At 47.0% G+C, this 15,190-nt stretch overlaps 3 protein-coding genes and 1 long non-coding RNA gene across 7 annotated transcripts; 2 read left to right on the top strand and 2 right to left on the bottom strand.

Moving 5' to 3' along the window:
- The first annotated feature begins 89 nt into the window (after nucleotides 1-89).
- On the top strand, nucleotides 90-8,933 carry LOC117581144. Its single transcript, XR_004573629.1, has 2 exons — nucleotides 90-125; nucleotides 8,516-8,933. It is a non-coding gene; the product is annotated as an uncharacterized LOC117581144 (long non-coding RNA).
- On the bottom strand, nucleotides 2,190-8,874 carry LOC117581136 (LIM domain kinase 1). 3 transcript variants are annotated; one of them, XM_034268063.1, is made up of 7 exons: nucleotides 8,730-8,874; nucleotides 7,377-8,043; nucleotides 7,159-7,248; nucleotides 5,813-7,088; nucleotides 4,119-5,745; nucleotides 3,682-4,044; nucleotides 3,493-3,616 (listed from the first exon to the last, which is right to left on the bottom strand). In XM_034268063.1, the coding sequence occupies exons 2-6, from the start codon at nucleotides 7,991-7,993 to the stop codon at nucleotides 3,725-3,727; spliced, it is 3,930 nt and encodes a 1,309-aa protein (XP_034123954.1). In that variant the 5' UTR covers nucleotides 7,994-8,043; nucleotides 8,730-8,874; the 3' UTR covers nucleotides 3,493-3,616; nucleotides 3,682-3,724. The 3 variants fall into 3 exon arrangements, with proteins under 3 accessions (XP_034123953.1, XP_034123956.1, XP_034123954.1); XM_034268062.1 differs by having other exon boundaries at nucleotides 2,190-4,044; XM_034268065.1 differs by lacking the exon at nucleotides 7,159-7,248 and having other exon boundaries at nucleotides 2,190-4,044.
- Nucleotides 8,934-9,179: 246 nt separating the features above from the next.
- On the bottom strand, nucleotides 9,180-12,056 carry LOC117581137 (mitochondrial potassium channel ATP-binding subunit). Of its 2 annotated transcripts, none has more exons than XM_034268066.1 (5): nucleotides 11,853-12,056; nucleotides 11,330-11,717; nucleotides 10,248-11,264; nucleotides 9,579-10,184; nucleotides 9,180-9,520 (listed from the first exon to the last, which is right to left on the bottom strand). In XM_034268066.1, exons 1-5 carry the CDS (start codon nucleotides 11,897-11,899, stop codon nucleotides 9,338-9,340), a joined length of 2,241 nt encoding a protein of 746 aa, XP_034123957.1. In that variant the 5' UTR covers nucleotides 11,900-12,056; the 3' UTR covers nucleotides 9,180-9,337. The 2 variants fall into 2 exon arrangements, with proteins under 2 accessions (XP_034123957.1, XP_034123958.1); XM_034268067.1 differs by having other exon boundaries at nucleotides 11,330-11,714.
- A 479-nt stretch (nucleotides 12,057-12,535) lies between these two features.
- Nucleotides 12,536-15,010, top strand: LOC117581143 (gamma-aminobutyric acid receptor-associated protein). Its single transcript, XM_034268075.1, has 3 exons — nucleotides 12,536-12,812; nucleotides 14,546-14,743; nucleotides 14,811-15,010. The coding sequence occupies exons 1-3, from the start codon at nucleotides 12,723-12,725 to the stop codon at nucleotides 14,877-14,879; spliced, it is 357 nt and encodes a 118-aa protein (XP_034123966.1). The 5' UTR covers nucleotides 12,536-12,722; the 3' UTR covers nucleotides 14,880-15,010.
- Nucleotides 15,011-15,190: the final 180 nt, after the last annotated feature.

Below are 15,190 nucleotides of genomic sequence, written 5' to 3'. Positions count from 1 at the left end.
TTGCCATGCCAAGTCGACTCATTTTTTCGGTTCAAATATGAGCAGGAAAATACCACAGCGATATACCAAAAGATACCTTATCATTTTCAAAATATACCGATAAAGTGTAAAGCTGAAATTACACGGTGAGTCCGAATCGTTTATTCATCTGTACGTGTGAAGCTACATTCTCATTTCCCGCATACAATAACAATGATTCACAGAATATCGAATCGATTTAGATATTTGAGCGAGTCCTGCGCTCGGAGCTTTTCGGCTGTGTCAGCTATGAGCCACGATTCATGCCAAATGATTCAACGTGTGAACAAAGCGTGATTCCTCACATCAGAATCAGCGTCTAAATCGACCTTAGCGTAGTGCGAATGAAATGTTACGTCATTTGATAATTTGCTGCTAGTCAACTGGTGTACACCCTATGTCTATTGATTAAAATTAATATACATATTCTGTTTTCCAAGCTTCTTTTATGATAAAACCTATTTATATACCTTTCATGTATATGAATTTCGCTATCGATACAGTCTGGGTACCTGTAATTTGGAAAATTTCGTAAAACACGATATTCGATATTCGGTCTGGCAGCTTTTTGTCGTTTTTAAATCTGTCCTAGCCGTTGGAAACGGCCTTTCTTCCTTTGACGTCACACTCGCTTTTCCCGGTCCAAGATGTGGAAGTACATATATGTACATACATATGTACTAGCATAGTATACACATTGTATTGTATTGTTATGTATGTATGTATGTATGTATGTTGGGCTGACTGACCGTGGTTGGATAAACAGTTGCGTACGTGCGAGCACGTCATAAGCAACAAAACAACCAGGAACGTTTGCTCGCTCAACTTAGGATACCCATTAGATTGTAAATATTTACACACATCATATGTACATTTTTTTATGGAAATTTGAGGAGGGGGACTGGGAGACTGAGGATCTGAACGTTTAATGGTGACGTACAAATTACATATAAACGAACAGAGGTGGAAAGAAACGAAATGCTTCCTTCTAGCTGATTGTCGCAAATTTAACATGCCCCATTTAGTCCATACCGTACCCGGGATATTAACACCAGGGGTGCCAATAATGGTGACGACATTTGCGTTGTTGGTGTTCGTGTTCGCCCCATGGGATACAGGCAAGGTGTATGTATGGATGTCTACATATGTACAACATACATATGTACACATGATTGTGTGTGCTTTCATATTGTGTATGTATAGTTGGGTGGTGTTTGGCTGTTGAAGGGACACTCTTTGGGTGTGCATACACGAAGGTAGACCTTGAATATGTTTTTGCATGCTCTGTCGGCTCTTTCTCCCTCTCTCTCATAGCTAGTGGGTGTGTATGCATTGTCCTGGGCTGTTGGCCTTTATCGATCCGACGAACCATGGTCTGGGACAAAATCTACGATGGATACAACCTGTCGTGCTGTATGTTACGTACATACATAAATACGTATGTATGTATACAGCCCAACGGACATACAACCCGCCCACATATATACATATATATATATATATATATATATATATATATATATATATATATAAATATATATACATATGTGTACATACATACGTATTTATGTACATACATTCGTATGCAAGTGTACTTGCGTGGGCGAGTGTGCGCGCGTCAAGAAGCTTCCTGGAAAAGTGCAATGCGTAACCCCGAAAGATACACACGACACACAGCGCCCTCGTAACGGTGCATTGGCTACGGCTTTTGGCGTGTAAGATGAGTAACTTTATTTCGTGATACCCTTTGCAGAGGGTATTCTAATTTTAAACAGATCGCGGACTTCCATCAAACCTGCATCGAATTTTAACAGGCCTTCTCCCCACTTCCAGTTCTTAATTTTTTCAAGGCGGACATCGTATGTATGTATATGCTGTTTAGGGATCCACGCAATGGATAAATGGTTTAACGATTATAAAGAATGTTTCTGCATTTTCTTTTTTATTATGTTCTTAGTTTTCCCTTTTTTAGAATAACAGAAAATAAAAATTGAATCCAGTGAGGAGGGAATGCTGGTATGTATGTACATATGTATGTATGTTGTGGGCGTTTGAGTTTATCCAGAATTATACATAATAATTATCAACTGTGTTTACATACATATGTACATATTTATATACATACATACTTAAATGTACATACATATACAAAAATATCCACTAATATGTTGTATATTCATTAAATACTAGATAAAGTTTTTAGTTAAAACATTGAGAGGCGCGAGTATGTATTTGTGCAGCCACTGTTATACTATAAAACAGTACATTTCACGCACTTAAGTGTTATATGGCAACTTGCACGTTAGAAATCATTGTTTTTAGCGTGTGCTAGCTAAGACTGGTATACTGTATAACAATCATGTAACAGTTGGGTGTGTTATACGTGTATGTATGACAATGGAAACGTTTACGATCATCGTGCTTTCATACTTGTTATACCGTATAGCAAACACAAACAAACTCGGGTGTCATATGTACACATATGGCAATAAAGCTATACATACATATATTAATTGCAAGCGTTTTATAATGTAAATATCAAGTGCAGTATAACAGTTCCTTCTTATTCCTTGAACAGCATTACGTAGTGTGTATGTATGATGGGTATGTGTGTGTATAACAGTTAGCAATGTGCAATGTGGCTTAACATCTAAAGATGCCTTCTTTGAGCAAAAGAGTTCGCATATGTACACACATATTTAAATGAATACATAGTACATATTTATGTATTTACATACATACATAATAGTATTATTATATTAAATACAAGTTAGACTTTTGTTTCTCAATACAAAATGCTATTAATTATTGTTCATGGAGAATCGATCGATAAATAATAAATTAGATTTAAGCACTAACATGGAAAAAAAGTACACACATATACATACATATGTATGTACGAATGGATAGATATCATACATAGTGGCTTTATGAAATTATCTTAGTGTTTGGTACAATATTTACACACATATGTATTTAAAGACACTTTTAAACCACAATTTTCTAAACAAATTTACTTCATTAATGTCTTTTTTTCATTTTGTTGGGTGGGGTCTTTCTTCGCCATATACATACATACATACATTTGCACATATTATATCTTTCGCACATCGCTCAATCCCAGGATTCCATCATATTTTATCACTGGGCATGGCACAAGTTTACGTTTCATCTCCTCTTTCTCGCTAATCGGTTCACATGATACATGAGCTTAAACCTAATATATGAGGGGAGCCTGTTACGAAATCTTAAGCACTAGCATTAGGTGTTCTGTTTGGGGGTTTCTATTCGATTCTATATTACACTATATAACTGTTTTTATAACGAGTAATTTGTAAATATTGCATCTTGAATTTGTTTCGCTTTATCGCGCAGGCACTTAACCTTCGTTATGATTCGTATGCATTCCAAGGCGAAGAGCTCTAATGGAACAGCTTTCAGTTTTGAATGAGAATAACTGTTATACGCTTCTCATCTTTCCCTCTTTCGCTTTTCGTTGATTGATTTATGGATTCGGTTGGAATGTGCGTTGTATGGTATGTGCTTGTGTTTGTGTCTTGTGCGTATAACAGTTCGACCAGTTATGTTGTGGCTGTGGCTAAAAGTGGAACCGACTTACTGTTTATAACAGTTTACCGGAATTTTCTCACAGCTAGGGCTTACAATGCCTCCACATGCCTCTCCCTGTATAACAGGTGTGTGACAGCTAGCAGCGCGTATTGAAATGATTGCGCACCGGCGGTGGCGGCGGTGGCCTTCTTCGTCTCTCCCCGGCGGCACCACCTGCTCCACCGGCCGACCCGGACCGTCCATGACCATTGCTGACATCCGCCAATGTGGCCGCTACGCCTCCAGCTCCTCCACCGCCAACTGTTGCCGCTGCCGTTGTTACCTCCTCCCGCATTTTCTGTTTCTGGTCGCTGAGTCGTGCCCCCAGACGATGCACCCTCTCTGGACTGAGGATGTTCAGACGGGTTGTCTTCGACGATGGCTGATGCTGCTGCTGCTGCTGGTGAACGGGAACAACTGAAAGGATGACAATTACAAATAGGCAGATATAGAGGACTTATTCACAATTTATCTTCAATATCTACTCATACCGTTGCTCAGGCGCTGGGCGGTGGCCGCAGTGTGCCTTTGGGCCAAATGCTTGCTGGGTGATCCCGGACGGGGCCGCGTTGCCGATGCATTGCAGTGGCTGGGGGAAGTTTGTGCCGGCTGTGCATACGAACGACTGAAGGGGCTTTTGGGCAGCTTTGTCTTGTGGCTGCCCAAAGGCTGGCGCTGGTTGCTGGACCGTTGGGTTGGCAGGGGGAGAGTCATTTTGTGCTTCTTGGGTAGCCAATCCGGGGGGGCTGCCGGGGAAGCTGCTGTAGCTACCGTTACTGGACTACTGTCGCTGGCCACTCGATGGAACAAAAGCGGAGACCCGGACGGAGCTGCAGCCAAGATTCCGTGCACCTCGGCGGGGCCGGTGTTCTGGCTGCTGCTGGTGGCAGCCTTGCTTCGCTTGGGTGCCAGTGCCGGTGTCTGCTTGCCGTGCCCGGTCGTATTCGTGGCCAGATTCTCGAGGGAATCGGCATGTTGGACCTGGTTCTGTTGCGCTGGCAGCGGATTGCGGCGCCCAAATATAGGCGTCTGATTAATACGCTGGGTTCGTGGTGGCGGTGGGGGACAGTTGCCATTGAGGCCGGCGGCGGCTGCCTCGTGCTCCAGCCTCTGAAACATCTTCAGGGCCACCGGCGGCGTCTTAAAGAAGTTGCGCATAGAGCTCTGCGATTGGCTGAAATTGCGACGGCTCGCCTCCTCGAGGTGCTCGAACTTACTGCGGCACTGGTGCAGTCGCGTACGCATATCATCGATGGCCATGCGGTGCTCTGGCTCTGGGGCCGGGGGTCGAGGGGGGTCCATCACTACCTTAGCATCTTGGCTCGCCACCTCCTTGGGCTCTGGCAATGTAGAAGTAGGAGCATTCACCTCGTGGTAATTGAGGCTCGTATCGCAGCTGGAGTCTAAATCCGAGTAGTTGTTGAGGTCGCGAACGTTGTGTAACTGCAGCTCCGCGCCGGGACGCAGGTCGACGAGGTAGCCCTTCTCCCCAAACGGACGGCACTTCTTCAGGGCCTGCTTCAGGGCCCGCTCCGTTGAGTGGGTCTCCGGGGTGACATTGCGTCGCTCCTCCTGGGCACCCAGAAAGCGCTGGCGGCGACGGGCACGCATGCTGTCCCGCAGCCGCTCGCCGCTGGGTGAGAAATCCTTCCCCAGATGAGGAGACTTGGGTATCTCCTGAGCGCAAGTCACCAGATTCTCCTTCTCTTGGATCGAGGGTGAGGAATCGTCCGCATTGCTCGCATCGATGTCTGGGGCCTTAGGCGCTTCAGCAGAAGCCGTCAAAAGCACATCGAGGTTGTCCAGACTGCGTTGGGAGGTGGGCGAGAGGGCGTCCTCCGAGCTGAGGTAGTTCTCGTGAAAGTTCTCGATCTCGTGCAGAAGGCGGACGGGCGGCAGTCGCTCAGTGATCAGATGGTGGCGCAGCTGCTCCAGCCACACGTGCAGCGTTTCGAAACTGGGTCGCATATCTGGATTGAGGTCGCAGCAGACGAACGCCACCTTAAAAAAGGCCTCCGGACAGGTGGAGCAGAACTTCTCGCGGAACTCCTGCTGATTAAGGCTAAAGTCCGAGTTCCTCGGCATGAAATCGGGATCCGCTTCCACGCGACCAATGATCTTGAAAGAAGGGATATCGATTATTCGAGAATTAAATGGATTCATTTAGTTTGGAACTTGTTATTACCTCACAGAGCATTATGCCAAATGAGAATACATCCACCTTCTCGTCGTACTTGAGGCCCTTCATCATCTCCGGAGCCATCCAATAGGGATTACCAACCACCGTGTAGCGTTGCCTTCGCTGTCGGCTCTTGCTTCGCCTCAGAGTGCTGCTCGGCGACATGGCATCGCTGCCTCCAGCAGCAGAAACTCCAGTAACAGCTCCAGATGCCCCGCCGTATGGCAGACGCGGTGCATCCACACTCCGGGCGAGACCAAAGTCGGCAACAATCACAGAACGATCCTCGCGCACCAGGCAGTTCATCGAGTTAAGATCCCGGTGGATGATGTTCATTGAATGGAGGTAACTCATGCCGCAGGCAATGTCCCGGGCTAGGCATACGCGCTGTGGCCAACTGAGGGACTCGCTGGAGTTGTGCAAAAGCTCTTTGAGGCAACCTCCTGCCACGTACTCGGTGACCATGTGCAGCTTCTTGTCCTTGTAGAGCACTCCGATGAACTTGAGCACATGCTGGTGGTCGAGCAGCCGGAGCACGGCCACCTCCTTGATAAAATTCCGCTGTGCCTCCTCGTCAGCGCGGTGCAGCTCCTTGAGCACCATCACCTCACCGCTGAGGCGGTGCGTCACCTTGAAGACCTTCCCGAAGAAGCCCTCGCCCAGCTTCTCTCCAATCACGAGATCCGAGGCACGGAAAATGCGCTGCGGCTTCTGCACGACGCGGCAGCTCTGCGTCCGCGACAGATCGTACAGCTGCGGATGGGCGGAGTGTTGTTGGGCCGTGTGCTGGTCATCCAGTAGCTTTGACATGCTCGAGCAGCGCTCCTTATCCTTAAACTGTGCCATGTGTGCTGTTGTGTGGATTCCTGCCCCGGCCGCCTCTGCTGCCACTGCCACTGCCACTGCTGCTGCTGATGTCGTTGTCGTTGTCATTGTTGAGGAAGTGGCATTCGTGGCCTGGCGCAGCTTCCTCGCCTTGGCACTCTGCTCGGGCCCAGTTCCAGATGATTTGTAGAGACGCTCCCGCTCGCGCCCGCCCACCTCTACGCTGGAGGCCGATGTACTAAGTGGCAGGACCAGTGTGGAGCAGGCTCTCTGTATGTCCGCCTGGCTGCAGGAGCGGCAGACCTGCACCGGATCGTGCTCCACCGTTAGCTGCAGCATCTTCTCGTTGCTTCGTATCAGCTTGTCGATCTGCTCCACCGAAGAGTCGCTCACCGGTGTTCCATTCACCTCCAGGATGCGGTCCCCGATATGCAGATTCGTCAGATTCACATCGATCCTGTGGACAAAGCGAGCACAAATGGGGATTAGAGGGCGTTGATCACACAGGAGGACGGCCTACAGATTACCTATAGATTGCACCACAGCAATTATCCGCCACGGAGCTCAGCCACGCGAAGGCGTGCTCGCCCATGCGGCCATAAAAATTACAAATTAAACTATTTTCGGCATGTGCAAGCATGTGTTCGAAAGAGATGGACAGATGCGAGTTAGATAGAGATAGAAGATGGGATCATGAGCTAGAGGAGATGGTAGAGAGATTGCGGATTGAGGGAGAAGTTCTTACTCTGTGATCCGAACGGAGGGACAGCCATCGTCCAGGGACACCCCATCCACACGGAGTCCGGGAGTAGCATCCTTTGGTATCTCTACGAGGCGTATGGAATGCATTGGCTTGCCGGCTGTCGTTATCCGTGCTTTGGCATCCGCCGGCATCGGCTGGCACGATCTCTTTCCGTAACAGTGGCCGCAGTAGAGCTTCGATCGCTCCACCAGCGCATACGACTCGCCCTCGCCGATAAAGGAGCCGCAGGCCGTGCAGCAGAAGCACTCCGGATGGAATTTGTGCTCCCCGGCTATCATCACGGGTCCTGTTATCACCGCCGTGCACTGCTGACAGGCATCACCGAAGCGTGCATAGTAGTCATCGCGACAATACAGTAGACCCTCGCGCTCAAAGTACCAGTTGTGCAGGTGGCTGTCGCATACGGAGCAGCGGAAGCAGTCGCAGTGCCACTGCTGCCCCAGCGCCATCACAACCGGCTCCTCCAGGTGGGGCAGCAGCTGGTCGTGACAGTTGCCGCACTGTGACATTGCTGATCCTCCTCCTGCTCCTCCTCCCCGTGATCCTGCTTCGCGGGCTGATGCACCATTGCCCCCTCGATGGCGCTGATGCTGATGCATGGAATGTGGAAAGCTATGTATGTATATTTATTCTCCCTATTACGTTAGCACTGCAATGGTAAGAGGGAGAAGAGCGGGGAATGAGTAAGAGAGACACAAAACCGAATTCTGGTATGCGGGTGCGGGGAATAAGTGCATCTGCAATCAAAATGATACACCATACAGCTGTGCAAGGTAACTGTAGTTATTGTGTGCATATTGCTATCTCGTCTTAGTCCGCAACCAAGGAAAATGACGAATGCGTCGCCAAACGCAAGCCAGAGCAAAAGCCACGCACTGTGGTTTAAATAGTGGAAAATGTGTCCCTATGTATTGGTAGCTACTAATAGACATAGGTAATTAATGCGTAATCCAGATAGGAACTACCTGCAGGTGGTACGGTAGAATGTTGCATTTTACTGATTATTTCATCATTAGATATTTTGGTTAATTCATTAATTTCACACTCGATCACTTGATTAATTGAAAAAATTGACGCAGGTTTGCGCTCCATCTACATTCTCTGTTTTGTTTTTCTTGCAGACCAATTGGAAAATGCATGCGTACCACTGTGCAAAGTTATTCACGCACACATACACGTGTACAGGTGCTGCACACATGTTCAAAAATGTGTGTGGGGGAACGGGAATACTAATGTTTCATCTTCTCGTTTTGTTGTTGTTTTAAAAAACTTTTTGTCCACATGAGCGTCTATTGTTAATTCTAATATAGATATCACACACACACACACACTTACATAATTGCTCGTATGTATTGGCACTGCTGTGGACTTAACGCACTTGATCATTTGTTGATATTCTCCGTTTAGTTGCTCAGAATCCTGCAATCCAGCTAACATCGTAAGACTACTGTCTCGGGAGATGGAGGTGGAGGTGTGAGGGTTTGGGCTATAATTTTTAATAATCGACGACACAAACAAGAAAAACAAAAAAACAAACCAAAAATGAAACTAGTGATGACAGATAGAGATGGTACAATGCTCCTGTTCAATTACATATATCACGAAATAGTTCGAAAGCCGTAGAAATATTTTTAAAGTCACGAGTCACGTCACTGATGTGAAACCGCTGGGTAGCTCTGTTCTGTTAACTGTTTTCTGCAATCGTTTAAACGAGTTTTTTGAAAAACTTGAAATACCTTCAATTAAAAGCGATTATTTGTACGTATGAAAATACTTTTTTTTTTGGTAACAAAAACAATACTGTCTTCAGTGTTTTTTTTATTGTGAACTTATTGTAAGCGTCTCGTGCCAGGGGTTTTGTTGGTCAATTGGAATTCAAAAACATACAAATATTAACAAATTAATAAATTAATATACAGGGAATCATTGTCATCTCGTTCAGTTCAGCCTTGGGCCGTGCTTGGCCTTCGCTCCTCCTCCGTAGAGGGTGTAGGTGCATTTGCGGGTTCTGCCGCCTGCGTCGTGGCAGCAACCGCCTGCTGCTCCTGGATGTCGCGTCGCTCCTGCTGGCGTACCAGGGCGTAGTAGAGGCCCCGCTTGGCCATCAGCTCGCCGTGCCTGCCCGACTGAGAGGAGAGGATGTCAGGAGAAGGGTATTTAGCGAATGGTCGTGGGGTTACTTACCTCTACAATATGTCCCTGGTCGAGGACTACAATTAGATCGGCATTTCTGATGGTGGACAGACGGTGGGCTATCACTAGGGTGGTCCGGTTTTCCACGGCCGTGTCCAGGGCTTTCTGCACCTCGGCCTCGCTGGTGGCGTCCAGGGCACTCGTCGCCTCGTCCAATATGAGGACGCGCGGATTCTTGAGCAGGGCCCGGGCAATGGCGATCCGCTGCCGTTGTCCACCGCTCAGCTGGGTGCCGCGCTCCCCCACATGCGTGCTATAGCCGTCCGGAAGAGCCGTCACAAACTCATGCGATTGTGCCAGCTTAGACGCCTCGTAAACATCCTTTTCGTCGGCATCCGGCTTCCCGTAACGAATATTCTCTAGGATCGATGTTCCAAACAGTATTGGCTGCTGCTCGATGAAGCCCAGAACGTTGGCCCGCAGCCAGTAGGGCGATATGTCCGACAGCTTGTACCCGTCCAGCTTGATGTTGCCCGTTGTGGGCTCGTAGAAGCGCTCCACCAGAGCGGCTATCGTGGATTTGCCCGACCCACTAGCTCCCACCAGGGCCACCGTCTGGCCGGGTCGCAGCGTCAACGTAAAGTCTTTGAGCACAACCTGAAGCGAGTCACAAAATGTCGTTTATTTGGAGGCTTTATCGATGGATAACTGGATACTTACATGGTCCGGTCTCATGGGGTAGGAGAAGGAGACGTTCTCGAACCGTATCTCCCCATGGAGTCGCTCCTGGGGTATGACATAGCCACGCAGCAGGTCCACTTGCGGCTCCAGTGAGAGGAACTCGAATACCCGGCTGCCGGCGGTCATTCCGCGGATCATGGTGCCCAGGAGGATGGATCCCTGCGAGAGGGAACGCTGCACGCCCTGTGAGGCGACGAGGAAGGCCATCAGGGCACCAGGCTTGAGGCTCTCGGTTGACATCAGGTGGCCGCCCATGAACAGGGTGGACAGCACGAGGGTGTTCAGGAAGAAGTTGGTGAGGCCCTGAAAGACGGCAATGCCGTAGCCCAGCTCCTGGGCGAGTCGGGCGGCCTCGTTCGTCTCCGACTCGAAGAGCTGCATCTCGCGGTACTCGCAGGCACTCGACCGAACCGTCCTGATGTTGGAGAGTGCCTCCTCGCAGACGCCAGTTGCCCGCTCCGCCTGGGCCTGGGAGCTCTTGCTGAGGGAACGCAGCTTGCGGCCCAGATAGGACATGAAAGTGACCACGCAGGGCACGCTAGCCAGGGCGATAGCGGCCATGTGGGGCGAGATGATAAACAGGGAGATGCTGCCGCCGATCAGCTGAGCTGAGCTGCGGAGTCCCTGGGCCACGAACTGCTTGAAGGAGGTTTTGAAGTCTTGCACGTCGGCGGTGAGCCGATTGACCAGCTCCCCCGTGCGGTTCTCATCGAAGAAGGCAATGTCCTGCAGCACGATCTGCTTGAACAGATCCTGGCGCATCTTGGCCGCCACCTGCTCCCCCACGCGGCTCAGCAGGTAAATGTACAGGAACGTGAACCCCGACTGGAGCATGTACAAGCTGAGCAAATTTGTCGCCGGCTTGCTCACGTCCCTAACAAACGAATTGTGAATTGGGTCCATCACGTAGGTGTTGCCGTAGCGGGCTAGCGTGTCCACCAGATCCCCCAGGATGTTTGGTATTCGTATGTTGATGAATGCCACTATAAGGGCTGCCTGGACATGGTTTGAACATGGGAATATAAACTGGAATTGGCCAATGGAGGAGCTGTAATACTCACAACTATAGCCCCGATCAGCTCCCAAAGATGTGGCTCCAGGTACGACCAGAGCCGTTTCCAGTCAAACTTGTGCTCCTCTTCCTCATTCGCCGCCAGTTTGTGCTGCATAAGGCGGCTACCCTCGCAGTGTACAGACCCGCGCCCTGCCCACCAGCTACGGGCGCCCAGACCCAGGGTGAGGCTGCCACCGCCCCAGAGCAGGGCGCGTGTGGTCTGTATCAAGCGGCTGGCATTCGATGAGCTAGGAGGAGGCGTTGGCGCTGGCGTTAGCCGGACATCCTTTTTGATATGCTGTCGCAGGAGGCGTGTGGCATTCTGAAGGCGGCTGCTCAGCTGCCGCCTGGGCAGTGGTAGTGGCAGTGGCAGGTGGGGTAGCAGGTGGCATCTGCTGTAAACAATCAATGATAGCGATAAATAAAACTGATTTTGATGACATAAGGGGCTCGAGCACGCACGAGGCAACCTTTGGACAGGCGCTCTGCCATGGTCATTGTGTTGAATGCCTGCCGGCGATGCCATTTACCTAAGCGGATCACTGCGGCTGCAGTTGGATACGAGTAAGCGCAGCATCTAGGGCCTCGGTTTGTCTCGCTTCACTAATAGATGCAACAAACAAAATACCACCTGTGCAGCGATTTTTACCTTGAAATAGGGCTGCAAGACCATCGATGGCACAATTTTTTAAAATATTGTACAAGTTTTCGATGGAAATGTTTTGCAGCCCTACGGTATCAGCGAGTCTGGCAACGCCCTTGTCGCCCAACGCTTTGTGCAATTTTCAGGAAAACAATAGAATATTTTTTCCTCTTTTATTCCGCTTGCTTTTATTAATTGGCATTGAAATCAGTGTCTCTGTTAATAATTTACATACATTTACATACTGAAGACAAAGGTCGCGTGCTTCCAGAGGAGGTTATTTGAATGAAAAATTCGAATAAAAATGTGAAAAATATAAGATCATAAGGTATACAATCCAATCAAAAAAAGTATTTATAATAAGCAAAATGGATTCTTTAATCGGATTAAATTATTGTTTCAGTGGTGAAAGTCTTTGCAAGCTAGTAATATTAAATTGAACATCAAAATCGAGGAATCTGATTTAAAACTACGGTAGATTTACGGTATATTTTGAAAATGAAAAAGTATATTTCGGTTTATTTTCAAGGCCCTGACGGTTTATTTTATCGACAAATTTGCGGCCACACTGATCACAACAAAATACGAACTAGACGAAACACACGGTTGCTAATAGAAAAGGCCAGCGAAAACTGAAAAATCATACCCCCACTCCACTCATACAGTCAAAGAGCTATAGTTATTGTCGATTTTGTTGGACATAGAAAAAAAGTGAAAACTGCGTCTTCTATCTGATTTTTCTAAACTTGTCAAAATCATGAAGTTCCAATATAAGGAAGAACATGCTTTTGAGAAGCGTCGCGCTGAGGGCGACAAGATTCGTCGTAAATATCCAGATCGCGTACCCGTAAGTATTCAAACTAGGAGTATATAAATATAAATATGTAAAAGTGTTTGTAGTTGTGTGTGTGTGTGTGTGTGGTGGCTGCAAGTGTGCCCCTGTGTATGTATGTATGCGTTTGTTTTGCGTCGTTCGTATCATTTTTTTTTGTTGGTAGGGAAATAATCAATAATGCGCATATTGATGTTGTTGGCAATTGTTAATAATATATAAATGTGCACATATGCAGTTATTAACCAAATCGAATTTTCTAGGCATAACATGCATTTCAGCAGGTGCAAAACACTGGTAGCAAATATTAATATTCAAAATTGTCACACACACACACGCGTACACGCATTTCGAGTTGCTTTGTTCTTTATATTTTCTCTTATTTTTCGGTTTGCGTTTTCAGCGTGTGTGCGAGTGTGCGCAAGCCAGCTAGCTGTTTCACTTGCTCAGCTGTTGTTCTGTTCCCACTATTCCATGCCTTCCTACACATCTCCCCCACTAAGCAGCAGCATCAGACCTCGCCCCACTCCACTTCTCAGCAATCCACCAACCAGTTGTTTTTGATTTTGTTTTTTCGGGTTTTGTTTGCCTGCGAAAACAAAAACGAACGAATACTGCGCAAAAAAACAAATCGCTTACTAATACAACCACTCGGCTGATGTTTTTGTTTTCAGGTATTGTTTTTGTTTGTGCAGCAACCGCAACAGCAGAACCCTCTCTCTGCTGCCTAGAAATTAGTCATAGTCTGCTATTGCTATTTCACAATTTCCATTCCATTCTACCTTATCAGCGAAAACTCCTCGATCAGCCCTCCTGAAGGTGCCCTCCCCCATTCGTTGCATTGATTCGATTGTGTAGTGGATCTACTGAGCTTATGTTTCGATTACGAGTCTCTGCATCTCTGTTCCGATTCTGAACCAATTGCATCAAGTAAAGTACTCCCAATTCTACACGGATCCCGTGAGCTACTTACCTATTCTTACGTATACATATGTACATAGAATCATGTGTATAATATGTTCATATTCTAAGAGAAATCGCCTGCAAATATGCATGTGGTTTTGGTCTGTTTGGATGAGTGATTTTTTTTGGCAGCCACAAAATCACATAACAGCTGACCGAACGCCAGAGCGAGAGGCAAGGCCAGCTGGTTGGTCAGACCATATACATACATGCAAATGTATGTACATGCATGCATATGTGTACATCGTACATACATAGAACAGCGAAATCTATATCTAAGCTAGCATATGCGTCTATAAAATCCACGACACCTTGGCTGCGTCCAATGACGCTTACCAGATGGCTAATGCGGCTAACAAAGGGGGCAAAGAACGGATAGACAGAGAAAACTAACAATCAGCTAGAATTCTAATCATATGTGCTTACATACATACCATACAAAAATACATACATATGTATATTCATTATGCTGATGCTTCCTGTTCCAAGCTCAACTTTAATTCGGTTGCCTAATAACGGGTTGAGGAGGGGGTGGGGGGAACCAGTTAACCCCATTGATAATTGAGGTAATAATTGTGAGGTATCACGTAGTCGAGCATACTGTCCGCCATATGTGTGGCGACACTGAAAAATTCAACTACAATTTCTTGATTTTCGCCAAATGTGGTTTTTTGAAATATTTCAAGGGCACGTACTTTGTTTAGATTGTTTTTTTTCTTGTTATTCAACATCGCACATTACTAATTTCAATTTCCATTTTCCCCCTCTCTGTTGCATTTGTGCAGGTGATTGTAGAGAAGGCACCCAAGGCACGCATCGGGGATCTGGACAAGAAGAAGTATCTGGTGCCATCGGATTTGACTGTGGGCCAGTTCTATTTTCTCATACGCAAGCGCATCCATCTGCGTCCCGAAGATGCCCTCTTCTTCTTCGTGAACAATGTCATTCCACCAACATCGGCTACCATGGGCTCCTTGTACCAGGTACGTCCAAAGAACTCTTTGTATTCCCAACCAACCTAACCACCTAATTTCTTTAATTATTCCGCAGGAGCACCACGAGGAGGACTACTTTCTGTACATAGCCTACTCCGATGAGAATGTCTATGGCACCTACTAAGCTTAAAGGAAATGGAGAAGATGAATTGAACCCCTTATACAGAAATCTATATATACATATATATAAATAAATATATTTTATGTTTAGCATCCAGCTTATAAAATACGACGCGAGTTAGCTAAACGAATGGAAAAAAAAAAAAAACAAAATGCAACAAGAACTTAAAAAAAAAAAGATCTGAACAAGGAAGGAGCAAACCGACAAAAAATTAATTGTTATGTGAACCTTATTTTATACATATAACTCCTTCTATACAGCCTAGTATTTCCGATTAAAACTATGATTTTGTTCTACCATTAACCCCCGGGCCC

Source organism: Drosophila guanche, unplaced genomic scaffold (assembly GCF_900245975.1).
Source record: "Drosophila guanche unplaced genomic scaffold, DGUA_6, whole genome shotgun sequence".
Classification (NCBI taxonomy): domain Eukaryota; kingdom Metazoa; phylum Arthropoda; class Insecta; order Diptera; family Drosophilidae; genus Drosophila; species Drosophila guanche.
Note: the sequence above shows the minus strand (reverse complement) of the source record. Positions and strands in the feature narration are given on the sequence as shown.